Source organism: Mastacembelus armatus, chromosome 10 (genome assembly GCF_900324485.2).
Source record: "Mastacembelus armatus chromosome 10, fMasArm1.2, whole genome shotgun sequence".
NCBI classification, from domain to species: Eukaryota; Metazoa; Chordata; class Actinopteri; order Synbranchiformes; family Mastacembelidae; genus Mastacembelus; species Mastacembelus armatus.
This window is the reverse complement of record NC_046642.1, coordinates 1,083,085-1,104,161: the sequence shown is the minus strand read 5'-3', so window position 1 is coordinate 1,104,161 and position 21,077 is coordinate 1,083,085. Positions and strand designations below refer to the sequence as shown.

At 44.0% G+C, this 21,077-nt stretch overlaps 1 protein-coding gene across 1 annotated transcript; it reads left to right on the top strand.

The window, feature by feature from the left end:
• The first annotated feature begins 304 nt into the window (after positions 1-304).
• Positions 305-19,886, top strand: shtn3 (shootin 3). The gene is made up of 17 exons (XM_026331185.1): positions 305-519; positions 4,948-5,008; positions 11,379-11,473; positions 12,194-12,380; positions 13,096-13,193; positions 13,329-13,410; positions 13,604-13,698; positions 14,117-14,263; positions 15,062-15,215; positions 15,424-15,598; positions 15,890-15,960; positions 16,354-16,457; positions 17,044-17,058; positions 17,480-17,542; positions 17,925-18,054; positions 19,119-19,389; positions 19,632-19,886. The coding sequence occupies exons 1-17, from the start codon at positions 448-450 to the stop codon at positions 19,759-19,761; spliced, it is 1,950 nt and encodes a 649-aa protein (XP_026186970.1). The 5' UTR covers positions 305-447; the 3' UTR covers positions 19,762-19,886.
• The last annotated feature ends 1,191 nt before the right edge of the window (positions 19,887-21,077 follow it).

Genomic DNA, 21,077 nt, shown 5'->3' with positions numbered 1-21,077 from the left:
ACTACTATTACTACTACTACTAATAATAATAATAATCATAATAATAGTAATAATAATTTACGACTTTTATTGAGCTTGATTATTTCTGTTATTAAATTTCTGCTGGTCTTTGGTCGGATTTTTTAGATATCGGACCCTTTTATCAGCACTTGAACGCACCCTAACTTCACTAATGGAGGCTTTAAAATGGAGAAAGAGGAAGAGGAGGGAGGAGGAAAAGGAGGGGTTCAGTGGAGCCAGATGAGGCTGACAGTGAGAGGAGGATAAGGAGGAGGAGGAGGATCGTTTCCGCCGGCAGCATCAGCGCACCGAGCTGCTCCCTGTCCATGTGTTTGGAAGAAGAAATAATAATGTGCTGGGATCCAGACATGTGCTGCTAGAACACACCTCTGTGGAGCTGTCTTTTATTTTGAAGAGCACGGTTCTGTTATCGCTCCTGTTCTGCAAATGCTTCCCTGCTCATCATCAGCGCAGATGGAGGGATGCGGAGAGGACAGGGACGCGCACATGCAAACAGAGGTAAACCGGTGAAAAACACCAAACGGCTCCATTTCATCACTAATCCGGTTTATTTGACATGTGAACCACCTTAAACGCGCCCCGTCCATCCGTGCGTGTGTCTGGTATACCGGTACACCGGAATCAGTCGCCGGCCGGTACCGGCGTCTTTTCTCCATCAAAGAGCCGGACCCCTCCCTAAATCCGCCGCTCCTCTCGCCATGTAACCGCAGGGACGATGTTCTGCTCTGCTGTGTGTCCCAGCTTGGGATTTATATTCCAGGATGTTTTAAAGGTGTAAAGTCTTTTAGGGAGAAATATGCTGAGTGCGCAGGCTGTCAGTCTTATTCTGGGGCTTTGAGGAAAAAGCCTCAGGTCTGAGTCCAGCGACTCCTTTAAAACCAAAACCTGCTGCCGATCCTCAGCTCGGATCTGTTAGCATGTTATCCCCAGCCTGCAGAGAATTTCTAGGTGTTTAGTGGCTCCGCCCTCTGACCTCCAAGGAACAGATCAGGGCTTTGCTTCATTAAAGTATTTAACTGGGAACTGAGTCTTCCTTGGTGCTGTCATCGCCCAGTTACAAGGTCAGGATGTAAAACCTCCACCTGCTCAGGCCAGGTCAGGCTGGATGGACCTTTCTCTGGTGCCTGTGGGCCTACATGAGCACAAACTGACCCCCCTTCCAACACTGGGGCCTTTAGCCAAAAACCCTTTGCCCCAGGCAGTTTTGATTCCTCCAACTGACTCTCCAACCTTCTGCCTGCTTCCCTAAATTTACCTGTGTTGACCTGGCCAGTCGGCTTCCTGTAGACTCCCCAAACATTAGTGCTTTGCTCCATTCAGTCGCTGTTATAATGGAATCTCTTCTGAGTTACTAAAAATAGAAACTTACACCCTGGAAATGTGACCTACATTTACAAAAATGCCCCCCCCCCCCACAATTCAGTGCATGATGTTGATAATTGAACCACCAACCTTATAATGCCTTGCTCAAGTCACTAAATATCATTTATCACTATGAGAAAATCCAATTTAATATAAAATATTAATAATTGTATTCGCTCTTTCATGGCTTTCATTGTCTTGAGTCTTGGGTCACTTGACAACACATGCTGTGTCATGTGACCCAAAATGACTAAGTCATGTGATGAGACAGCTCCATTCACAAAATGAACCATGACATGCTGTTGAAAGCCTGAGTGGACTTTTGACTTTGAATTGTTCTGATTGTGTTCAGATAAAAAGCTGTTGAAATGTTTCTGTTCGGCTCAGACGTTTATCGTAGAACAGCATCTTATTTTTTAACATTCAAGTCACTTTGAAAACCAAAATACACAGAACTTGCTCCAGGTTCCGAGTAAGCGGACTGTTCTTCGCTAATAAACAAACTGCTGCTGAGACAAAAGTCATTTGATGTCTATCCAGAATTCAGCAGCAAATGTCTGACGGTGTGGTTAGATCTGACCCGTATGTTTCTATCCAAACCGTCTGCCTCGTACTCGAGAGCACAGGGAATCGAACCCTGGCAGCGTCGGGGCCTTGCTGCGTGCCGTGGACCCGCTGCCCTCGCTGTGCTCCTCAGGGAAATCTGAGCTGACAGGGCGTGAGGCTGCAGGTAGAGCTGGGAGAAAGTGGGCCAAGCTCTTCCTGAGCATTTGTTTTGATGGTTGTGTTGCAGTTTTGTCCTGTTCAAGACTCATATTTAAAATTTACATTCCCGTCAGACTAGTCTCTGGTTGTTATGTGGATGTGATTAACCCTTTGAAGGATCTGAGGATCCACGTCAGTCAGTGTCACAGTAATCTGCTGGTAGTCGTCTGTGCGGTATATCCATGGGTACACAGCAAACAGATTCTGCTCAGAGCTAATTCAGCAAAGCTCTCCAGTTTACACCAGTTTACCAAGTTCTTCATCTGAATCAGCTGTAATTATTACTGGGCCAGGGGGAAAAGTGCAAAATGCTAAAATCTCTCCCAGAGAAATTCACCCAAACACCTGCTAAAGTCTGGATGCACTGAAGGCCACAAAGGACCAGTTTTGTCACCAGAAGTGGCAAAGCAGATTTCTGCGTCTTCAATTTCCTGTCCAAAGCAATGAGGACTCAATGGTCTTCAGCCTAGAAAATCAGATCCTGAATGTGTGATAATCCTCTGGAGGAAGATTTGACTCATGTAGCCTGAGCTGGTAGCTGCCTGTCAGTCCGGCCTTCTGCTTTGTTTCATCTTCTTCTTTGTCCAAGCTGGACTCTGACACCTGCAACAGCTGCCTCAGAGTTTGAGAAACACTTTATATGTCCTGATAAATTAGGACAAGACACTGTAACTGCAGGTCCAGCTTTCATTCTTGAACGAGAGTCTAGATTTTAATCAGACACTAAAGCAGAAACCTTGGAGTGATGGTGGGTTTTGTCAAACACTTGACTTCTACAAGATGCTGTTAGAGAGAGATTATTAGACAGGGGGAAAGAGGACGAAGATCCTTTTATCAAGGGTTGGGGATCAACAGAAACGTGTTTTACTTTTACTGCAAAACAACAAACTTATTCTATGTTTTGTCCCCTTTAAAAATATAAAACTGTTGTTGTTTAAAATGCATTTGACATGAAATTACAGCAAATTTGAATTGTTACTGAGATCAACACTTTTCATTGTCCCTCAGTGTAGAAACACAGAAGAGGGTCCAGGATAAAGCTCCAGGTTTATGTTTGGGTATGTAGTTTTCTAGGACACTGTGTCTTTTGTGTTCCCCATGAGCCTCAGGCTGATGTTATGGTGAACTTTAAGGAAGCTTCTTCAAAGTGTCTGTAGTTTGAAACTTATAGCACAGCGTCAACGCAGGAAGGAACCTGAATGAAGGTGGAACATACGGCTGAATTTTACACTCTCTAATTTTGACCAACGTGATCTCAACAAGAGGCCCAACGTCATGTGATCTACAAGTGACGACATTTTGACGATGACAGATGGTTAACTGCCAGGATATGTTGACCTCCTTCATCCAGTTCTCCAACTGATTTGTGCGACTCCATCCATTGTCAAACGTCTGAGCTGCCAGTCTCTCAACACCGTCTATGGGAAAAGACAAAACCAAGTTTATGGTGTAGGTAACAAGAACACGTCTGACCTGGGTGGCATTTATTGACCCCAGAAGTCGAAGTGAACCCCACAGCTTGTTTCGGTGTAAACCTCGGTGACTTAAACAGCTGCTGCTGCTGTGGCCCGTGTTCATCCTCCAGCATCCAAACCAGGCTTCTCCACAGCAGCTCATCCTAAAAATAGCACAAGGGGTTTACGTACATCGTCCCGTGGATATGAAATGAGCAGTCACAGTGTTTTTCCTCTTTTTTTAGGGCAGCTTTCACATCAGCAGGAGCAGACAGTCGGTCTCTGCGGTTATCAGAAGTGAAGGGCTGTGGGTGTTATGAGGGAGGCCGGGCACAGATTAAGGGCAGTGAAGCCTCCAGCAGGGAAATGGATCAGGCAAAATGAATGTTTGCACGGAGACGGTGGCGACCAGGAAATCTGTTTGTTCCTGCACTTTGCTGGTCCAAATCTCCTTCTCCCTCTGCAGCATGTAATGATGTTTGCTGCTTTCCAGTACTAATGCACTAAGGATGCGTTCACAGCCCGCAGGTTCATTTCAGCACTTTGGGTCAGAGTTGCTGCAATGACCTGGGTATTTTGACAACACTGAAGTGTTTGCTAAATGTTCCAGGATCTCATGCATTGGTGCAGTGCAGTTTGGAAGATGAGAACAAAGCAAATAAAAATACTTTCATTTCTTTTGAGTCCAGAAGAAAACTGACCAGGATCCTTGTGCTTAAACAGACAAACACCAAACTCAGGTCTGAGCTGCTGCTGTTATTCATCTACAGCTTCAGGAACTCCAGAAAATAGTCAGTGACGGCTGTCAGGCATCAACTTCAGCAAAATCTGTGATTATTCTTCGTTGTGTAAATCAGCGAGAAAAGTTGCTGCTGCTGCCCTGACAGGTACCAGGGTTAAAATATTTCATCATCGTTTCTTATGACTGAATCGGCTTTAAAAGCCAAGTGGTGCCAAACATCCTCAGGGTTAAGTGCAGGGGGTGAAGGAATGGACCGACCTGTAACTTTAGTTTCTATTGTTCTAGCTTCATTTGTGGGCACGGTTCAGTCTGAGGGAACACACGAGGTCATTTAGGAGTATGAATTTTTCATTTGAGGAAAGGAATCCGCTTTGTGCCCACACATTATTAATGTGAAACTATCAAATATTTCCGTCAGGTTTCATGGTGGATACAGTTATTGGCTGAAACATCAGGTGCTGTTTGTGAAGCTTTAATTCGGGTTTAGGCGCCTGGTGAGCACAGAGGCTGTGGTTGTGTCTGACTCACTGTGTAACTGACCTGTAGTTTCAGTCTGTTGTGGACCATGATCTCACACGTTGACTCTGCTGTTTGCTCCTGCAGTGCAGCAGACTGACGGAGGAGCGAGACGAGGCAGAGAGACAGCTCAAACACATCAAGAGAGGTGAGTCCTGCTTCCTTCCACCTCCACCATCACACACTGCAGGTATGAAACACACACAACCACAGCCCAGAAAAGGGTTGATGTTATCACACACCTGTTAACTACAAAGATAATAATAATAATGCAAATGTTTTAGGGTGGTTATCACTGTTGCCTCACAGCAAGAAGGTTCCTGGTCTGAAACCCATCAGGGGCCTTTCTGTGTGGAGTCTGCATGTTCTCCCTGTGCTTGTGTGGGTTTTCTCCAGGTCCTCTGGTTTCCTCCCACAGTCCAAAAACATGTATGTCAGGTTGATTGGTGACTCTAAATTGCCCATAGGAGTGAGTGTGAGTGTGTGAGGTTGTTGGTCTCTATGTGGCCCTGTGATGGACTGGGGACCTGTCCAGGGTGGACCCCTGCCTTTCACCCAGAGAGAGCTGGGATAGGCTCCAGCAGATCCCTGGGACCCTGGTCAGGACTAAGGGGGTCTAGATGATGGATGGATGTTTTAGTGTTTGGTACCATGATGTAGTGGATTTTGTATGACAGGTTTGTCACTTGTAATTAAAAATCTAGATATTTTAAGGCCACACTAGTGGATGAATTGATTTTTTAATTTAACACAGAATAAAGTGCTTAGTTCATCCACCAGAATATAAATTATTAGATTATTTCCAACCTGCTTGATCACATTTATTTTTCCTTTTCATCTACAAATCATGAAAAATGTGGTTATTCTTTAAAGCCTTAAATTTATCTCCACTTTAAGTCTTAACATGTCCGGCTGTTTATGTTGAAGCAGCCTGACAGCTGACACCATCACCCCCAGATTCGCCTTTCGCACCCTCCTCCTCACCTCTGTCCACATGACATCACCAACACCTCATCCTCTGAATGGGTGTGTTTGAGAGAGGAGGGGAGGAGGTTACCATGACGACGGCTGGGTTATTTAGCCAACCGTAGGAGAGCGGCTGTGTGTGACCTGTTCACCCAGGTAACTGTTAGAAACGATAGCTGCGGGATCTGGCTTCTGTCATGACTATCAGAGGTAAGACTAACAGCAGGTTCATGGCATTTATCAATAACCTGATCATGATCCGACTCTAGATGTTTTTAGTCTTATAAGTGTTGAGTGTAAAAGTTTTCTGCTGGTCTGCGTCAGGTTTTGTTTTACAGAGGAAATAGGTGTTAATGGCACCAGGATAAGAGTTCATGTGGATAGTCTAATCTAAGGTGATGATGTTTCTGTCTGAATCTCATATTCGGACATTACAACACAGTATTGACTACGACTCTATAAACATTTGCTCCTTTCTTCAGCATAAACTCTAGTGACATCCTCCAAATGTTACTTATTCATGTTATTGATTGGTTTGTTTAACAGGGACGATGCAGATCAATAAACACTGGTTTAAATCCAGTGTGACAAAACAGATTTTTTTCTGGAGTTCTAGCACAAAGACTAAAAAAAGTAGAGCCGTCCAACATTAAATATGAAAGGGGTTTCCTGTTACATAGAAAATGAAACTACATTCATGGAGGTTATAAAAACATGTTGACTTAACGTTATGGTCATCTTGGCTATAGTGTGTTGTGCACTGCTGAGGTGCGTTTTATTAATATACCCTAAGTGATAGAAATGTGGTGGGCACATATACCGTGTTAGGAGGAGACAAAGGGAGTGGTTGTTGATTTTGGTCCCATCTGTTCGTTATTGTTCAGGAGGTAACAGGAGAACCAGGCAGACTCCACCTGCAGCTTCACCTCACGAAGGCCGTGGTGTGATGTTTCTATTGTTAAGTGTTGGTATAAAGACACCTCAGATTTCTGTGTGTGCAGCATTAAGGACCAAAGCTCCAGCACAGGGAACTGTTGTGGCTCTGCATGAATTATACTGATTGTTGAAGTGCTGCAGCCAAAGACGCTCCAGGTTCAATTTATTTCTCCTCTAACGATTTTATTAAGGTGTTGTATTGTGACTTCATGCTATCATGGTGCAGGTTTTGAGCTTCTATCAGATGCATGAAGGAGGGATTAAAAGAAGGAGGACTGTAAGGTCCTGTTCAGCTCTGTGGCTCAGTAAAGCTGTCATGGTTTCAGTCATTTAGTCCAGTTTCTTCTTATTTTTCTCCTCCACAACCAAAGACCAAGTTCCACCACCCGCAGCTTCTTCTCAGACGTGTTCTGGATTAGAAGCAGCTCTACACTTTTTGGTCCAGATGAAGGCGGCCTTTCAGCAGCCTAGACATTGGCCTTCAGCATTGTTGGTTCTTTGTTGTCTGCTCTAGATGAAACGTCCTTTAGCCTGAAATTCAGTGCCAGAAAAGTGACAAAAACTTCTGTAAAACTGGACTTAAAATCCTCAGAGCCACCAGAAACCCTGCTCCTCTTTTTTTTTATGCCCTGTCACTTCAGTCTTTCATTCATTCACTCATTTATTCATTCACTGCCTCTCCCCAGAGAAGACAGCGGTCGCTCTTGTCATGTTATTCCTATGAATTATTTAAACATCCCGTCATGAATAATTCAGCAGCAGAAAATGAAGCATGGGTGAGCGTGTGGGGGCACTGCTGACTCTTTATCCAGTGTGGCTCTTCAAAAGGCTTTTCTACCTGCTCCTCCATATTTGATGGCCACATTTTAATGGATTAATGAGGGGGACTCAGTTTTCTGGCAGGTACTTGATTTCAGCCTCATTTGAATCTCAAAGTCCAGACTGAGTGAGCTCAACACAGAATATCTGACTCTAAAACAGTGAAACCCTGAGCATGATGGACGACCTCACTCATGACCACAGACTGAGTTTAGTCTTTAATGCGTCGGTGCTGCTGAAAGATCTTCTGGATATCTCGTTAAATAAGTGCAGACATTCAGGTTCCCCAGAGGATCAGTCCTGGGGACTTTGGTGATTCCCTGACTGTTGTTTGTCAGTTTCCTCTTGCCCTGCGTTGTTACTCATCAAACAGACTCCTCCCACCTTATTTCCTCATAAAGCTGGTGATTGCAGCACATCTGGACACAGTCGTGTCATTTTTCCGTCTCACATATTTTCACACGCACCCAGAATAAAAGTCTAAAGGTTTCTCTGCTGCTGGCAGGGACTTTGCATATAAAAGGATCCAGAATCTTTTGTAGTTCCTGAGTATTTTGGTTCCCCTGTGTTGGGAAGCTGCCTCTTCCCTTCAGCCACAGCTGCATATTCCTGATCTTTTCAGCTGGTAGGAAGCAGATGTCTCACAACCTGTAATTTATGCTTTGTATTAAGTCAGAGGAGCAGAAGAGGCTGTTTGGATCAAATGTTCCTCACATGGGTGGGATTTTAAAAGAAGATAAAATCAGAATCAGACGCAGACAGGAACAAGCTAGAACTGTTTATTTTCATATATCAGGAAGTGGAAAAGAAAATAATCTCATCAATATATGGAAAATATAGTGGACATGACAGAAAAAGCCCAAACTGTAACTGCCCACACACTGTACATCACGTAAAGCTACTGTCCCTGAACATGGAGGCTCCTTTTTAAAACCGATCCCCTGTAGCATTGATAGTTTCTGCAGCCTAGTTATTCAGTCTACTGTGCTGAGATAAAAGCCTGTGGCAGCACTTTCTCTGCGTCTAAGTGCTGGTGACAATACTGTAATTACATGAGAGCACAGGAAGGACACGGAGACTGGTGGGAAGTCTCGTTCTCCCTGACAACAATGCAGCACAAATTGACTTATCAGTCAATTTGTTTTCTGTTGAACCTAAAACTGATTCATTGATAAATGATTTCAACATCATATTTAGATGGGAATTATTGTTGAGGTCAGAGCCACGAGGCTGATTTAAAAGCAGTTGTTTATTAATGTGGGCCCGTTGACTTACAAGCCATTTGTCTGATTTAACTGGGGTGGACAAAATAATGGAAACACCCTTCGGTAGAAAGCAGAAAAGAATCAACAGCACAAGGTTTGAAAATGTGGTAATTCCCTGTCCAGCTTTTTAGCCCTGTTCTATCACTGCAGTGGGATTTTACTGTTACTCACAGATGAATGTGCTTAATCCCTCCCAGTCATCTGTTAATAACATACATCACCACCAGCTTTTAGACAGTCAGATCACTGCACGTTATTTATCCCGTGAAGCTCTGAGGAGACACGGGTCTGTACAGAAAACTTCCTGCTCTCACTGATGTTGCTGTGATGCCTCCAGAACATTTGCGATGCTGAGACGTCTGTTGATCACCTAATATCTGTGGCGATGTTTAATATGGCGTGACAGTTTAATAATCAATCATTTGAAATCATAGTTTAAATTAAATATGCCTCAATTTGGTAGTTCAGGTTTTAAAAGTTAAATATTTGCTTTTTATAATAAACAGATCAGTTTTATTATCTTTAATATTATCTTTTTGTACCTCATGCACAAAGTCAAAAGATGAACATCAAATCCTAACAGTATATTTAAAATAAGTGTTTCCCTGTTGTATTCTGGAGTAAAACCGAGCAGAGTAAGAATCGAACTATAAATAGCAGAGGATGACGCTCTCCTGTGGTGCGTCTGACCCACAGTGCAGAGGATGAGCCGCTGTGTTGGTGGGTAACGCGACTGACTGGAGCTGCTGTCTCCTCAGAAAAAAGCCAGATTTTAGGTTTAAAGAGGATCTGAGTCATTTAGTGTGATCACCTCTGAAGATTCCTGATCAATGACTGATCACTGTAGAACTGAACACACTTAAAGACACACACACACACACACACACACACACACACACACAGAAGGTACCAAACTGCTGCTTCTCAGGAGCAGCTTTAAGTGAATGGTCTCACACAGAAAACTATATTTTACATGGTTTATACCCTGTGTACTGTCACAGTGTTCTGTGGGAAATGAAGTTGTAAAAGGATGGATACCTAATTGATTTTTGGAAGGTGTTTGGTTTGTTATGTATTTGGTAATGTAGGTTTAGAAAAGCACAAAACAAAACATCATTTGTGTTTTTTTTAACTTTAAAACATGTGAACAGTAAAACTGTATCAGACCTTTAGCAGCGAACGAGCTGGCTAACTAGTTATGATGGATTTTGTACATACATTTACTTTTGATCCTGGTGCAGTCTGGGGAAAAACAATGGGTTTGGATCTGGATTTTGTTTGGTTTGGATTTGGATTTTTAAACAGGTGGATCAGTAAATGCAGGCAGCCGATGGAGATGGATAAATCAGATCAATACATGAGCAGGCGGCTGCTGCAAAACTGAAGCTACAGTGGAACGTCCTGGAAAGAGCCTGTTCCCAAAAAGAGTCCCTGCATAATGCATCTACACACTTAACTCCACACAAAGCCCCATTAAAACCAGCTGGTCTCCTGGTCTTCCTGGTGTGTGTACAGTGTGTATTTGTGATCATGTGTAGGTCTAATTGTGTTGTGCCTGTGAGCAGAGAGCTGAGATCAATGTGGAGGAATCAGGCTGAAGTGTACTGGGTTCTTACAAAACTAACAGAACCTTGATTACAGGTGTAGGTGTTTCATGAGAGCAGCACGAAGAACATAAAACAGCATTTTTATTTTTTACTCTTCCAAATACTAACACAGGTACGACAACATGTGTCCCAGTGTTTCTGGCAGTGGATGAAGGCAGGACGTGTTTCCCTCCGCCCTCGGTGTAGTGAATAAACAGTATAATCAGATTTTGGGCTTGTACGTCGAACAGGACGAGCTCTGTTAATGCATCAGGGATGTTAGCAGGACCTTCTTGGATGGTCTAATATAGTCCAGCCACAGCAGCTGAAAGAGTTCAGGACCGTGTCAACAACAATGAAATGATCCATGAAGCCACAGGGAGAGAACGACTGCTGAGCTGCAGCTTCTCTGTCCGTCAAGCATGAACATGCAGAGAAAATATCAGGAATACCTAAAACTGCTTTGCATTGTGTTTTGATCACTGGGATGATGCACCTGCAACTTACTAATTACACACAGACCAGTTTGAAAGGAAAAGGAAAAAGAGATGCATGGAGCTTTATTTTGACACAGTTACTTCATCACGTTGAGTTTGTTCTCCCAGTCTAGATTTCTCCATATCTGGGTCATTTTAAAATAACCCAGGACTAGCTGAGACGCAGTGACACGTCCGACAGCTGCGGGCGTCTAACAACCTCAGGCTCCGTCTTTAGATGGTTTTGTTTTCTACACACTGATCATCACATGAGGAAAATATTGTAGTTATATGTAAATCTGCCTTTAAGGGAACCTGCAGCATCAATTGTGTTTCTAACATGGGAAAATGTGTGTGTGCGTGTGTGTGCGTGCGCGTGCGTGTGCGTGTGCGTACGTGTGTGTGTGTGTGTGTGTGTGTGTGTGTGTGTGCGTGCGTGCGTGTGTGTGTGTGTGTGTGTGTGCCCTCAGTGTCTCAGATGGTGATTGAGGAGGTGAGTGTTCTGCAGACTCAGCTGGAGATCGAAAAGTCATGTCGGGAGAACGCAGAGGCCCTGGCCACAAAGGTCAGACACACACACACCCACACACACACGCACACTCACTCACACACACACACACACACACTCAATAATCAATGCTATAGGATTAGTACTATCCCAGTCCAGCTGGCATTAGCAGGAGAGTGGTGTGAACAGCTGAGTCAGGCTGACGCTGCACAGAGATGATTTGACCATTTTGTCTCTGTTGCTGTCTCTGCAGCTGTGTTAGTGTTAGATACAGGTACGTCTTATTTTGGCTTATGAAAATAATCTGGGGTTAAATTGGGATTTGTGAGGACTGGCTGATAGTGGAGTGGAGTTTTTATGGGGGCTATTTTGTTTTTATTGGACCATTTCTCCTGGAGAAAGTAGTTCCAGTGACAACGGTCGACACTGTGGATGTGGATGTTGTTGTAATAAAAGTCATTTTAAACATTGCACCAAAAAGTATCTTGTTCACCTCCAGTGTAACAGTGAAATATCAGACCGTTACCTCACATCAAATATAATGACAGCTACGTACTAATGAATGAAAAGCAGAGAGCATGTTTATTATATGTTCATTTATTAATTCATTGATGTTTAGGTTATTTGGGTGAAGCTTTAAAGTTGAGGCAAAAAGCCTCTGTTTAAAGTCCCGAAAGAAAAAAAATACAAAGATCCATCTTATAGGAGAGTTTCTGATTATGTGTAGTTTGAATTATGATGTTATTCCTGTTGACGCCTGTGAACTTTGACCTCCAGCTGAACTGTGAGAACAGGAAGTTGAAGTACCTGAGCATGTCGTCTCGGCCATGTCTGGACGAGCTGCTTCCCAGCATCTCAGACTGCATCGTGCTGGAGGCAGACGCAGACGCAGACGCAGACGCAGACGCAGACGCTGCTGACGGCAGCCCGGACACCTTCACACAGTATCAGCAACAGGTGAAAGGTGAGACACCTGAGTACGTCCGTTTCAGGAATGCCTTCACGTTTTTGTAAAATATGAATTACTCTGATGATGCTCTGACTTTTCCTCCTGCACAAATATCAGGATAAAGCATCAACTTTTCCTCAGCACATACATGATCCCCAGACCATGAACATGTTATATTTAGTGAACTTTCTGTCACGCTGGAATATGGTGCACTATGTACTAATACTGACAGTGCAGCAGTTAGTATTTATATGAAAGTTCTTAAAAAGGAACAAGTCTTTCCGACATGCAGCTCAGCATTTTGTGTCAAACAGTAAAAAATGTTCTTAATGTCCCGTAAAGCTAAAAAAAAAAATCCTACAACACCCAGGACGCATTGCGGCCGGTGCATCCCAATATCACGTCCGTAATGGACGAGCATTGGATTTTCTGCTGATCATTGAGGAAGGTTTCAGTCCTCGTGGTGTCCAGGCTGGAGATCCACTGGGATTTCTGCTTTTTCCACTGTAGCTCCAAGAGGCAAAAATAAAAATCAGAAGGTGATTGTTAAACTTTGTTGTCAACTTTAAAATGTCATAACCTCATAAACACCAGACTTGGGACTGTGGGAATAACACTACACTAAAAATATCATATTACTTTAGTGGTGGCAGCAGGTAAAACCGTATTTTATAATGTCTTTACTATTAATGCAGCTGACTTTCAGAAGTTTGCATGTGTGTTTCGTCAGAGCTGAGGGAGACGGTGAACAGCTTGTTGGAGGAGAAGAAGAATTTCATCTGTCAGATTCATGACCAGCAGAGACGGATAGAAGAGCTGACTATACAGGTGAGGACGGAGCAGTCGGACACGTATTCAGTTTAGGGTGTGACTCTGTCATCAGTAAAACAGCTTTGCAAGTAAAAAGGCTTTTAAACGTTCAAAACGTTTGGTTATGGATTTTGGTGAAATTCACTGTTTCAGTCGGAGAAAGATCAGGCCCAGATGAAGGAGCTTCATGAAACTGTTGAGCAACAAAGCAAAACCATCAAGAGATTTAACAGAGGTGAGACAGAAACCACAGTGAGGATTCAAAGTCCTCAGTGATCACAAACAAACTAACATGTCATATTAACATGCTAATTGTACGTTCAGACATTGCGACGTGACGCACAGGTTGAACTTAGTTAGTGTGAAGTCAGATGAGCTGATCTGATGTCTCCTTCGTTTGGACTAAGAACCTCTGTCTCTGTCTGTAGTGTCCATGATGGCGACTCAGGAGTACGAGGGCATGAAGGAGCAGCTGGACTTGGAGCAGAGCCTGAGAGTTAAAGCTGAGACTTATGCACACGAGGTAGAGAAACAGTCACAAATGTCTCTGATGTCTGAGTGAAAATGAGACACTAATGTACAGAACAGGAAGAACAGAGAAAACAGAACTAGTGTTCGTGTCTAGGAATGAAAACGGATGTTTCCTGAAACGTTTGTTTTCTCAGCTTCAGCTAAACTAAAAGCTTGAATCTACTTTTTGTACAAGAAAACAGAACATTCAGAACATTCAGTCCAAATGTGACGTCTGTAGTTTTCATGTGAAGATGTAAAAATACACATCAGAGGATAAACACTGACCTGCACTGTTGGTAACTGATGTGTGTATTAACAACCTTGTGACTGGTTAATGAAATGCTCTGAACCTGCTGACCTGAAAGCAAAGAGCCTGCAGGATTTAATCATTTGTGTCTTTCCTCCTCCTTGTGCTCCTTTTCCTGCAGATGCTGGTGAAGCAGAAGGAGGCCAACAGGCAGAGCATGCTGCTGCTGCAGAGCGCTGAGCCCAGCGTTCAGCTGCTCAAAGCCCTGGAGGACGTCGCTGCCATCACCAAAACCCTGGAGGAGGAGCGTCTGCAGCATCAGCAGAAGGTAAACCCTGAAAGCTTCAGCAGGACGGTGGTGATGGCAGGTCTCTCATCAGATTTCCACCCAGTGTGAGTTTCTCACCTGCCAGAGGCCGGAAAAAAGATTTTTGACTGAATCTTCAGGTTTTTATCTGCTAAATGTTCAGCTGATGATTCTCTGTAGGTTTATCTTTACCAGAACCTGCTGTCAGGAGTCAAGTCAAACAGCTTGGGCTGTTTGAATACAGTTGTTTTGCACAGCTGGAAACACATCAGGTGTATGTGACTGTATGATCCTGAGCTGCATCTACAGTTTGTTTTTCCAGTGTTGGGACACAGGTTTTGAGTTAAAAGACCAAAGGAACCAGAGGACAAATTCAAACAGCTCAGAGGAAAGAACTTTCACTCACCAGTGAGATCCACAGCAATGACGATTCAGTAAGATCCACAGTTGTAGTTTGTTCTCTGCTACAACACTGTCATATCAAATCTGCAATATCTTCACAACCGAGAGGCACAAAATAAAAACAGCTGGAGCCCAAGTTCCACAAAGTCATTCATGTGATTCCTAAAGTTCCTAAATATCAGTGCTGCTGGTTAAAGGGGGTTCCCCAGTGTTTTGACCATTAAGGTCATTCAGTCACGGCTCCTACAAGACAAAAACAGCTTTTCTAGAAAAGGCAGAGATGCTTTCATGGAAACTCCTTCCAAACAAACAGTTAAAAGAAGAACGGAGTTTTATTTACACTACAAAATAAAATACAAAACAGAGATTTCTTTAATTGTGGAAACATGTCGTGACTCATGTTGTGTTTGTGTGCAGGTGCAGAGCCTGGAGGCCCAGCTGGAGCAGAGCTCTGTGAAGAAACAGCTGGAGGAGCTGCAGAGGCAGCTGGAGCTGCTGGAGGTGGAGAAGAAGGAGGTGGAGGGACGTCTGGAGCAGGAGGAGAAGAAGAACAAGGAGCTGGAGAACAGAGGTGAGGACACAGACAGGGTGGAGACAGCAGGTGGAGGTAAGAGGGGGACAAATTAATTTACATATTTACTGTTTACATGCAGCAGCAGCAGCAGCAGCAGCAGCAGCAGTAGTAGTAGTAGTTGTAGTAGTAGTAGTAGTAGTAGTTGTAGTAATAGTAGTAGTAGTTGTAGTAGTAGTAGTTTCCATTATTTTTTTTCTCCCCACAGTCCACGAGCTCCAGGAAAACCAGAAAAAGATCACAGTGACGACCAGCGCTGCGCCCCCTCCCCCTCAACCTGGGGTGGCACCACCTCCCGCTCCTCTTCCACAGCCGCCTCCTCCCCCTCCTCCACCCCCACCGCCCCCTCCCCCACCTCCACCCTCGAGGTGCAACCCCCTCAGGTGAGGACGGGCGTAACGATCACGCTACAGCAGCTGAGACTGTAGGAAACTGGTGTAGTCTGTGTAGATTTACAGCTTCCGGGTTAGGTTGGTTTATTTGTTTTTGTTTAACTGGCAGTTTTACAGCAGCTCACATCTGGACTGAAATACAGGAGAGAAGAGAAGGAGCTGCTGGACTATACTGTAGATGTATATGAGGAGTTACTGCTTGAGTCTTTTGTAATAATTATTGACTAAATGTTGGATCGATCAGAGCCTCTCTGCTACACTTACTGTCTCTGTCTCTCTCAGCTCCCTCATAGCCATCATGAGAAAATCCTCCAAAGGGTCCAAAGCCTCAGTGAAGGCAGAGCAGCCTCCAGGTGGGTCCAGTCACATGGTCTTATCATTGATATTACACAGTGTGGGATTGGATGCTGTGGGGGCCATTTAAAGAACGTCACATTCTCACCACGTGGCAGTTTGTTTGGTTAAAGCGAAACATGCAGCACATCCCACTGATCCACCGGAGCTTCATGTGGGTTCAGCTGTTCCTATCTGATCGTCTGGTCCTGTCATGAAGATCTGCCCTACATCAAATTCTAGTTTAAGGCCTTTCCTTTATATCTGAGCCTCTGCTCGTTCCTCACTTCCTTTGTGCTGAATCAACATACAGATGAGTGGGAACACTGGGTTAATGGGCCCGGCATCAAACTTAATCCAGTCACGCATTTTACATTGGAAACATTCAGCCGTCTCTCTCTCTCTCTCTCTAGTTGCTGAGGGCGTGGACGATGTGAAGGTGAAGGCAGTGAACGAGATGATGGAGAGGATCAAACATGGTGTCGTCCTGCGGCCTGTGAAGAGTCAGGACAGCAAGGTGAGGCCGACTCAGGCAGAGACAGAAGCCGGAGAGGAAAACTCTCTGCAGTGACCTTCAGGAAAGAGCAGTGAAATATAGCAACTGGATTTACGTTTGTCATGATTTACCCTCAGTCTTTTGTTGCATATATTTGTATGAGTCTTTTTAAACTCTTGGAATCAGTACAGGCCTCAGAAAACCAGCAGGCTCTTCTGATAATAATTTAACATTTTTACTTACAATTAAATTTCAAAGATAATCAGGTGGAAATATAAGAAAAAAAATGCTTTTTGCAAACATTTTAAAAAAGATCTTTAGAAGCTACTTTCACCTTAAGTCCTCATTAGTTATGACCCCCACATGCAACAACAGTCAGGAGTCAAAGGTCAAGGGTCACAGCCTCTTGACAGCAAAGGGACCGAGATATACCTGTGAGTTTAGAAAGATTAAAAACAATCCATCTTCAGTGCGAGACAGAATCAAACCATGTCCAAGTGACAGGACCTTCAGTTTCAGGTCATTTGGCTCGTCCTCCCAGTCTGAGCTCACTCTGGCTGATTGTTCTCTCCTCTTTCCTCCATGTTCCTGCTTTGTGCCGCCACAGAGAATAGCAGTGAAAGTGAGTATATTGATTTTTGCATCAATCTTTGTGATGTGATGCCGTCGTCGCTCTCTGGGGAAAAACACACTGCTGACCCCCCAGTTTTAATCAGTTAAACACACGTCACTTTAACATCCATTGTAAATAACTTGATGTGGTGGATGCCGGGGGCCTGCTGGGCTGTGATTGCGATCCATAAGTAAAGCCTGCTAATTGCTAAGTAGCAAACATTCAATCAGTTCAAACAGCAGGAGAAAGTGACTTTTCCTTAGAAATCCTCGTGTCTGTGATGCTGAGTCCCAGACAATGTTAGAAAATCAATTTTCTAGATGCATTTTCCTCGTGAAAAGCTGAAATATCCAACTTTTCAGTCATTCTGAACCACAGTAGGTGGATTACAAGAAAAACACAAGAAAATAATTTGTTTGCTTTTTTGCAGCAGCCTCCATCGTGTGAGGAGAAGCAGCAGGAGAGCGCCATGGACGAACTGAAAGGCATCCTGGTAAAATCGGCTTTTCCCCCCAATTCTTGTGATTGTAAACAGGAAGAGTCAGGGGACCCCAGGATCAGCCTGGATCATGATTAAAGCAGTAACCATTTCATTTTGTTAGGTAATTGGTTGTTAGTTTAAATCGATCGGCAGTGATTACAACAATAATAAAGACCAGACAACGTGAAATGTAACATGTTAATATTTCTGACGCTGCTGAAGGTTTGTTTACATCAGTAACGTGTGTCCACAACAACAACAAGACCTCAGTTACACCTGAACACACACGTCAATGTGTTCATCAGTTCCAGTTTGGGGTTTTAATGGACCATAAAGAGACGAGTTATATTTGTGTTTTATTTGGTGACTGACAAACGTCTGTGTTTTCCTCTAGGACACGGTGAAGAGGAGCCCCAGCCGAGGGTCTCAGGAGTCGGGGCCGTCGCCACCAGGGAAGAAGGACAGCGAGCTGGAGGTCATCCTGAGACGCAGACGCAACAAGGCGGGAGATGCTGGTTCTGGAGGTAAACACACCTGAGGAAGATCTTATACATTACACTTAGTGATACTACAAATCAGGCACCATGGTGTGTTAGTGGTCAGCACTGTTGCCTCATATCAAGAAGGTTCCTGGTTTGAAACCCATCAGGGGCCTTTCTGTGTGGAGTCTGCATGTTCTCCCTGTGCTTGTGTGGGTTTTCTCCAGGTACTCTGGTTTCCTCCCACAGTCCAAAAACATGTATGTCAGGTTGATTGGTGACTCTAAATTGCCCATAGGAGTGAGTGTGAGTGTGTGAGGTTGTTTGTCTCTATGTGGCCCTGTGATGGACTGGGGACCTGTCCAGGGTGGACCCCTGCCTTTCACCCAGAGAGAGCTGGGATAGGCTCCAGCAGATCTCTGGGACCCTGGTTAGGACTAAGGGGGTACAGATGATGGATGGATGGATAGTGACAGGGGTTTACAGGACGATGTAACTGGCAAATGCAACAACAATAAAACGTAAACACAGTGAGCTCTGGTCTGTTTCCACTGATGCTCGTGTTGCTGTGTCAGATTTTAGAACATGTGGTGTAAACAGTGCAGAGGTCAGAGGTTCGACTCCTGCTCCAGGTCAACAAACTGCTCACATGTTTCTATCTGCTTTTCCATGATTGATTGACCTACTCTGGCAGAGTGAAGCTCAGCTGCCTGATCTAAAGTGTGCAAAATATTCTCACCCAATACCTGAATCACTGTGGGAGGAAAGACTGAAGCAAAGAAAAGTGTGAGACGGCAGAACGTAGAAAAGAGTGTCAGCTCTGTCGGTGCGTTGAATAGAAGTGAAACGCTACAAACGACAAAAGTTGTCAAAGCTGAAAAGCACAGAAGAGAAAAGATTATTTACAGCATTTTCTGATTCTTTTTGCAATGTAGTGTAGCTTAAAGAGTAAATGAAATCTAATATTAAAATATCCAGACCAATAAAATAAATTAAATGTGTATATGAAGGGAAATGATTCGGTTTCTTTCCAGCAGGATAAACAAAGACTCTGGAGGTTCTGATCATTGTTGCATGTTTTCATTCTTCTTTTTCCTTTTCCTGTGCAGACGAGAGGGAGGGCCAGATCAGCCATGTCTCCTCGTCCGACAGTCTGAATGGGAGGTGCACCAGCAACGACTCAAGCAAGGATCCAGAAAGACCGGGGGGACCCAGGATGAACCAGGAGAGGCGTGGGTCAGGGCCCGGACCTGTCGTGGCCAGGAGGAAAAGCTCCGACACAGGCGGAGAACCTAGAGTGGGCTCCTGGCAGGAGCGAAGGTCCTGCAGCTCTCTGTCGGAGAAGGACACGGCCGAGTCTCCCATCAGCAACGGCTGCAGGTGGATTTGATTATTGATCCATCGGCAATGTATTAGCCATATCCAGTATAAGCTATAGAATCTTAAATCCTTTTCAGCAGTTACATAAACCAGTTTATGGCAGTTTCAGTTTCAGGGGTCAGGTGTTGCCAGCAGCAGTTTAAACTGCAGGGGTGATCTCATTAACACGGTTGTGGTTACTCACTGAAAGAATGTTTTGCACTGACATAGTATTTGGTTTGATCCCTGTCTGTGCTCCACAGCGTTGGGGAGGACAATCCAGCTGTGATGGAGACGTGTGTCCAGTCAAACGGAGTCGACGACGCCGGTGAGGACGCTCATGCTACTGTCTGTGTAGACCCGGTCAACGGCAGCGGCGACGCCGAGTGCTAGGATGGGCTCTGAGGATCCCAGGTTCTGTGCCTCTAATCTCATCCATGCATTCATTGATTGGAGAGTGATGTCACTGATATCCACTCTCGGGTCAGAAGATTTGTGGTGCACTCACACTTATGTTTTTCTGATTTTACACTAAACCGTTAAAAACTACGAACAGTTGTCAAACGTGACTCATTTATTTGTCAGATTTTGGTCCCGTTTTTCACCGCCCTAACTAACATATGTGTAAATGTGAAATAAACTGTAGATGATGCTTGGTGTGAATGCACACTAACACGTACAGCCGCTGTAGAAGCCTCACCCTCTGAACAGCAACAGCCTGTGTCTGCTGTGCATCAATAACTAAGAAACACTGAAACTGTTCTTGTAAATTCATGAATGTGCTGCTGCCCAGAATCATATGATTGGTTTTTAATGTTTGCTTTTCCTCTAGTCGGATCTCTTCAAAATGAAATTGTCCAAAAACCAACAGACACACAACAACATTAATATATTAAAGTGGTCACAAGCAAAAAGGCTGAGAACCACCAGGTTTTCTTCAGGCTCTTGCTCCAGTGAGCAGACTCTTCTTTGACAGCTGTACATACATGAAAACAGAGGGAGTGTGTTTTCATCACAAAGTTGCTGTGAAGTAGAAAATCCACACACTCGCAGACATCGACTTAAAACCACAATCAGCAAAGCAGAAACTAGTCACCTCAATATTCATTTCACAGCAGTTCATTTGAAAAACAGCAGTGCAGTCAGATGGGGCTTTCTACAGTGGCTGATATTCTCAATTATTTAATCACCCAGTCAATACTTTATTAATCTGCTGTGCATCATCATGTGTCTGGTCTTTGAATACAAACCTGTGGATCCTGTAGATTGAACTGTATGAGGGAAGCTGCACTTTTTGCACAGAACCTCAGTTTCCTTGAAACACTTTGACTTGTACGATGACTGCAAACCTTTAGGGTGATGTGCTTGGTTTTTTTTGTGTGTGTATTTGATGCACAAAGGATCTGTCCAGTTTCACTTTGTGTCATCAGAAGGAATGCACTGTACTGTACTGTTTGAAATCCGACTTCTGCCTCTCCTCCACCCAGTTTTTACTCCCAGCTGTCGTGAGGGCTGCACAGTTGACGGATGTGTAATCATATTGAAATGAGCTTTGTCAGCAGCACAACTGAAACATCCTGCTAGTTTGCAGTTTGCAACCACTGACGCAGACATTCTTGATTAGGGTTGAAACAATAAAAGAAATTTCAAAGTGCTAAATTTAAATAAATGAAACAAACACTTTTAAATTTTAATTTCGTCCTGAGGAT

Bases quoted from the DNA above. Each gene is read 5' to 3' on its own strand.
- shtn3 (XM_026331185.1), top strand. From the start codon at position 448: ATGCTTCCCTGCTCATCATCAGCGCAGATGGAGGGATGCGGAGAGGAC. The intron at 520-4,947 runs GTAAACCGGTGA...TTGCTCCTGCAG, and splicing joins ACGCGCACATGCAAACAGAG to TGCAGCAGACTGACGGAGGA. The intron at 19,390-19,631 runs GTGGATTTGATT...TGTGCTCCACAG, and splicing joins CCCATCAGCAACGGCTGCAG to CGTTGGGGAGGACAATCCAG.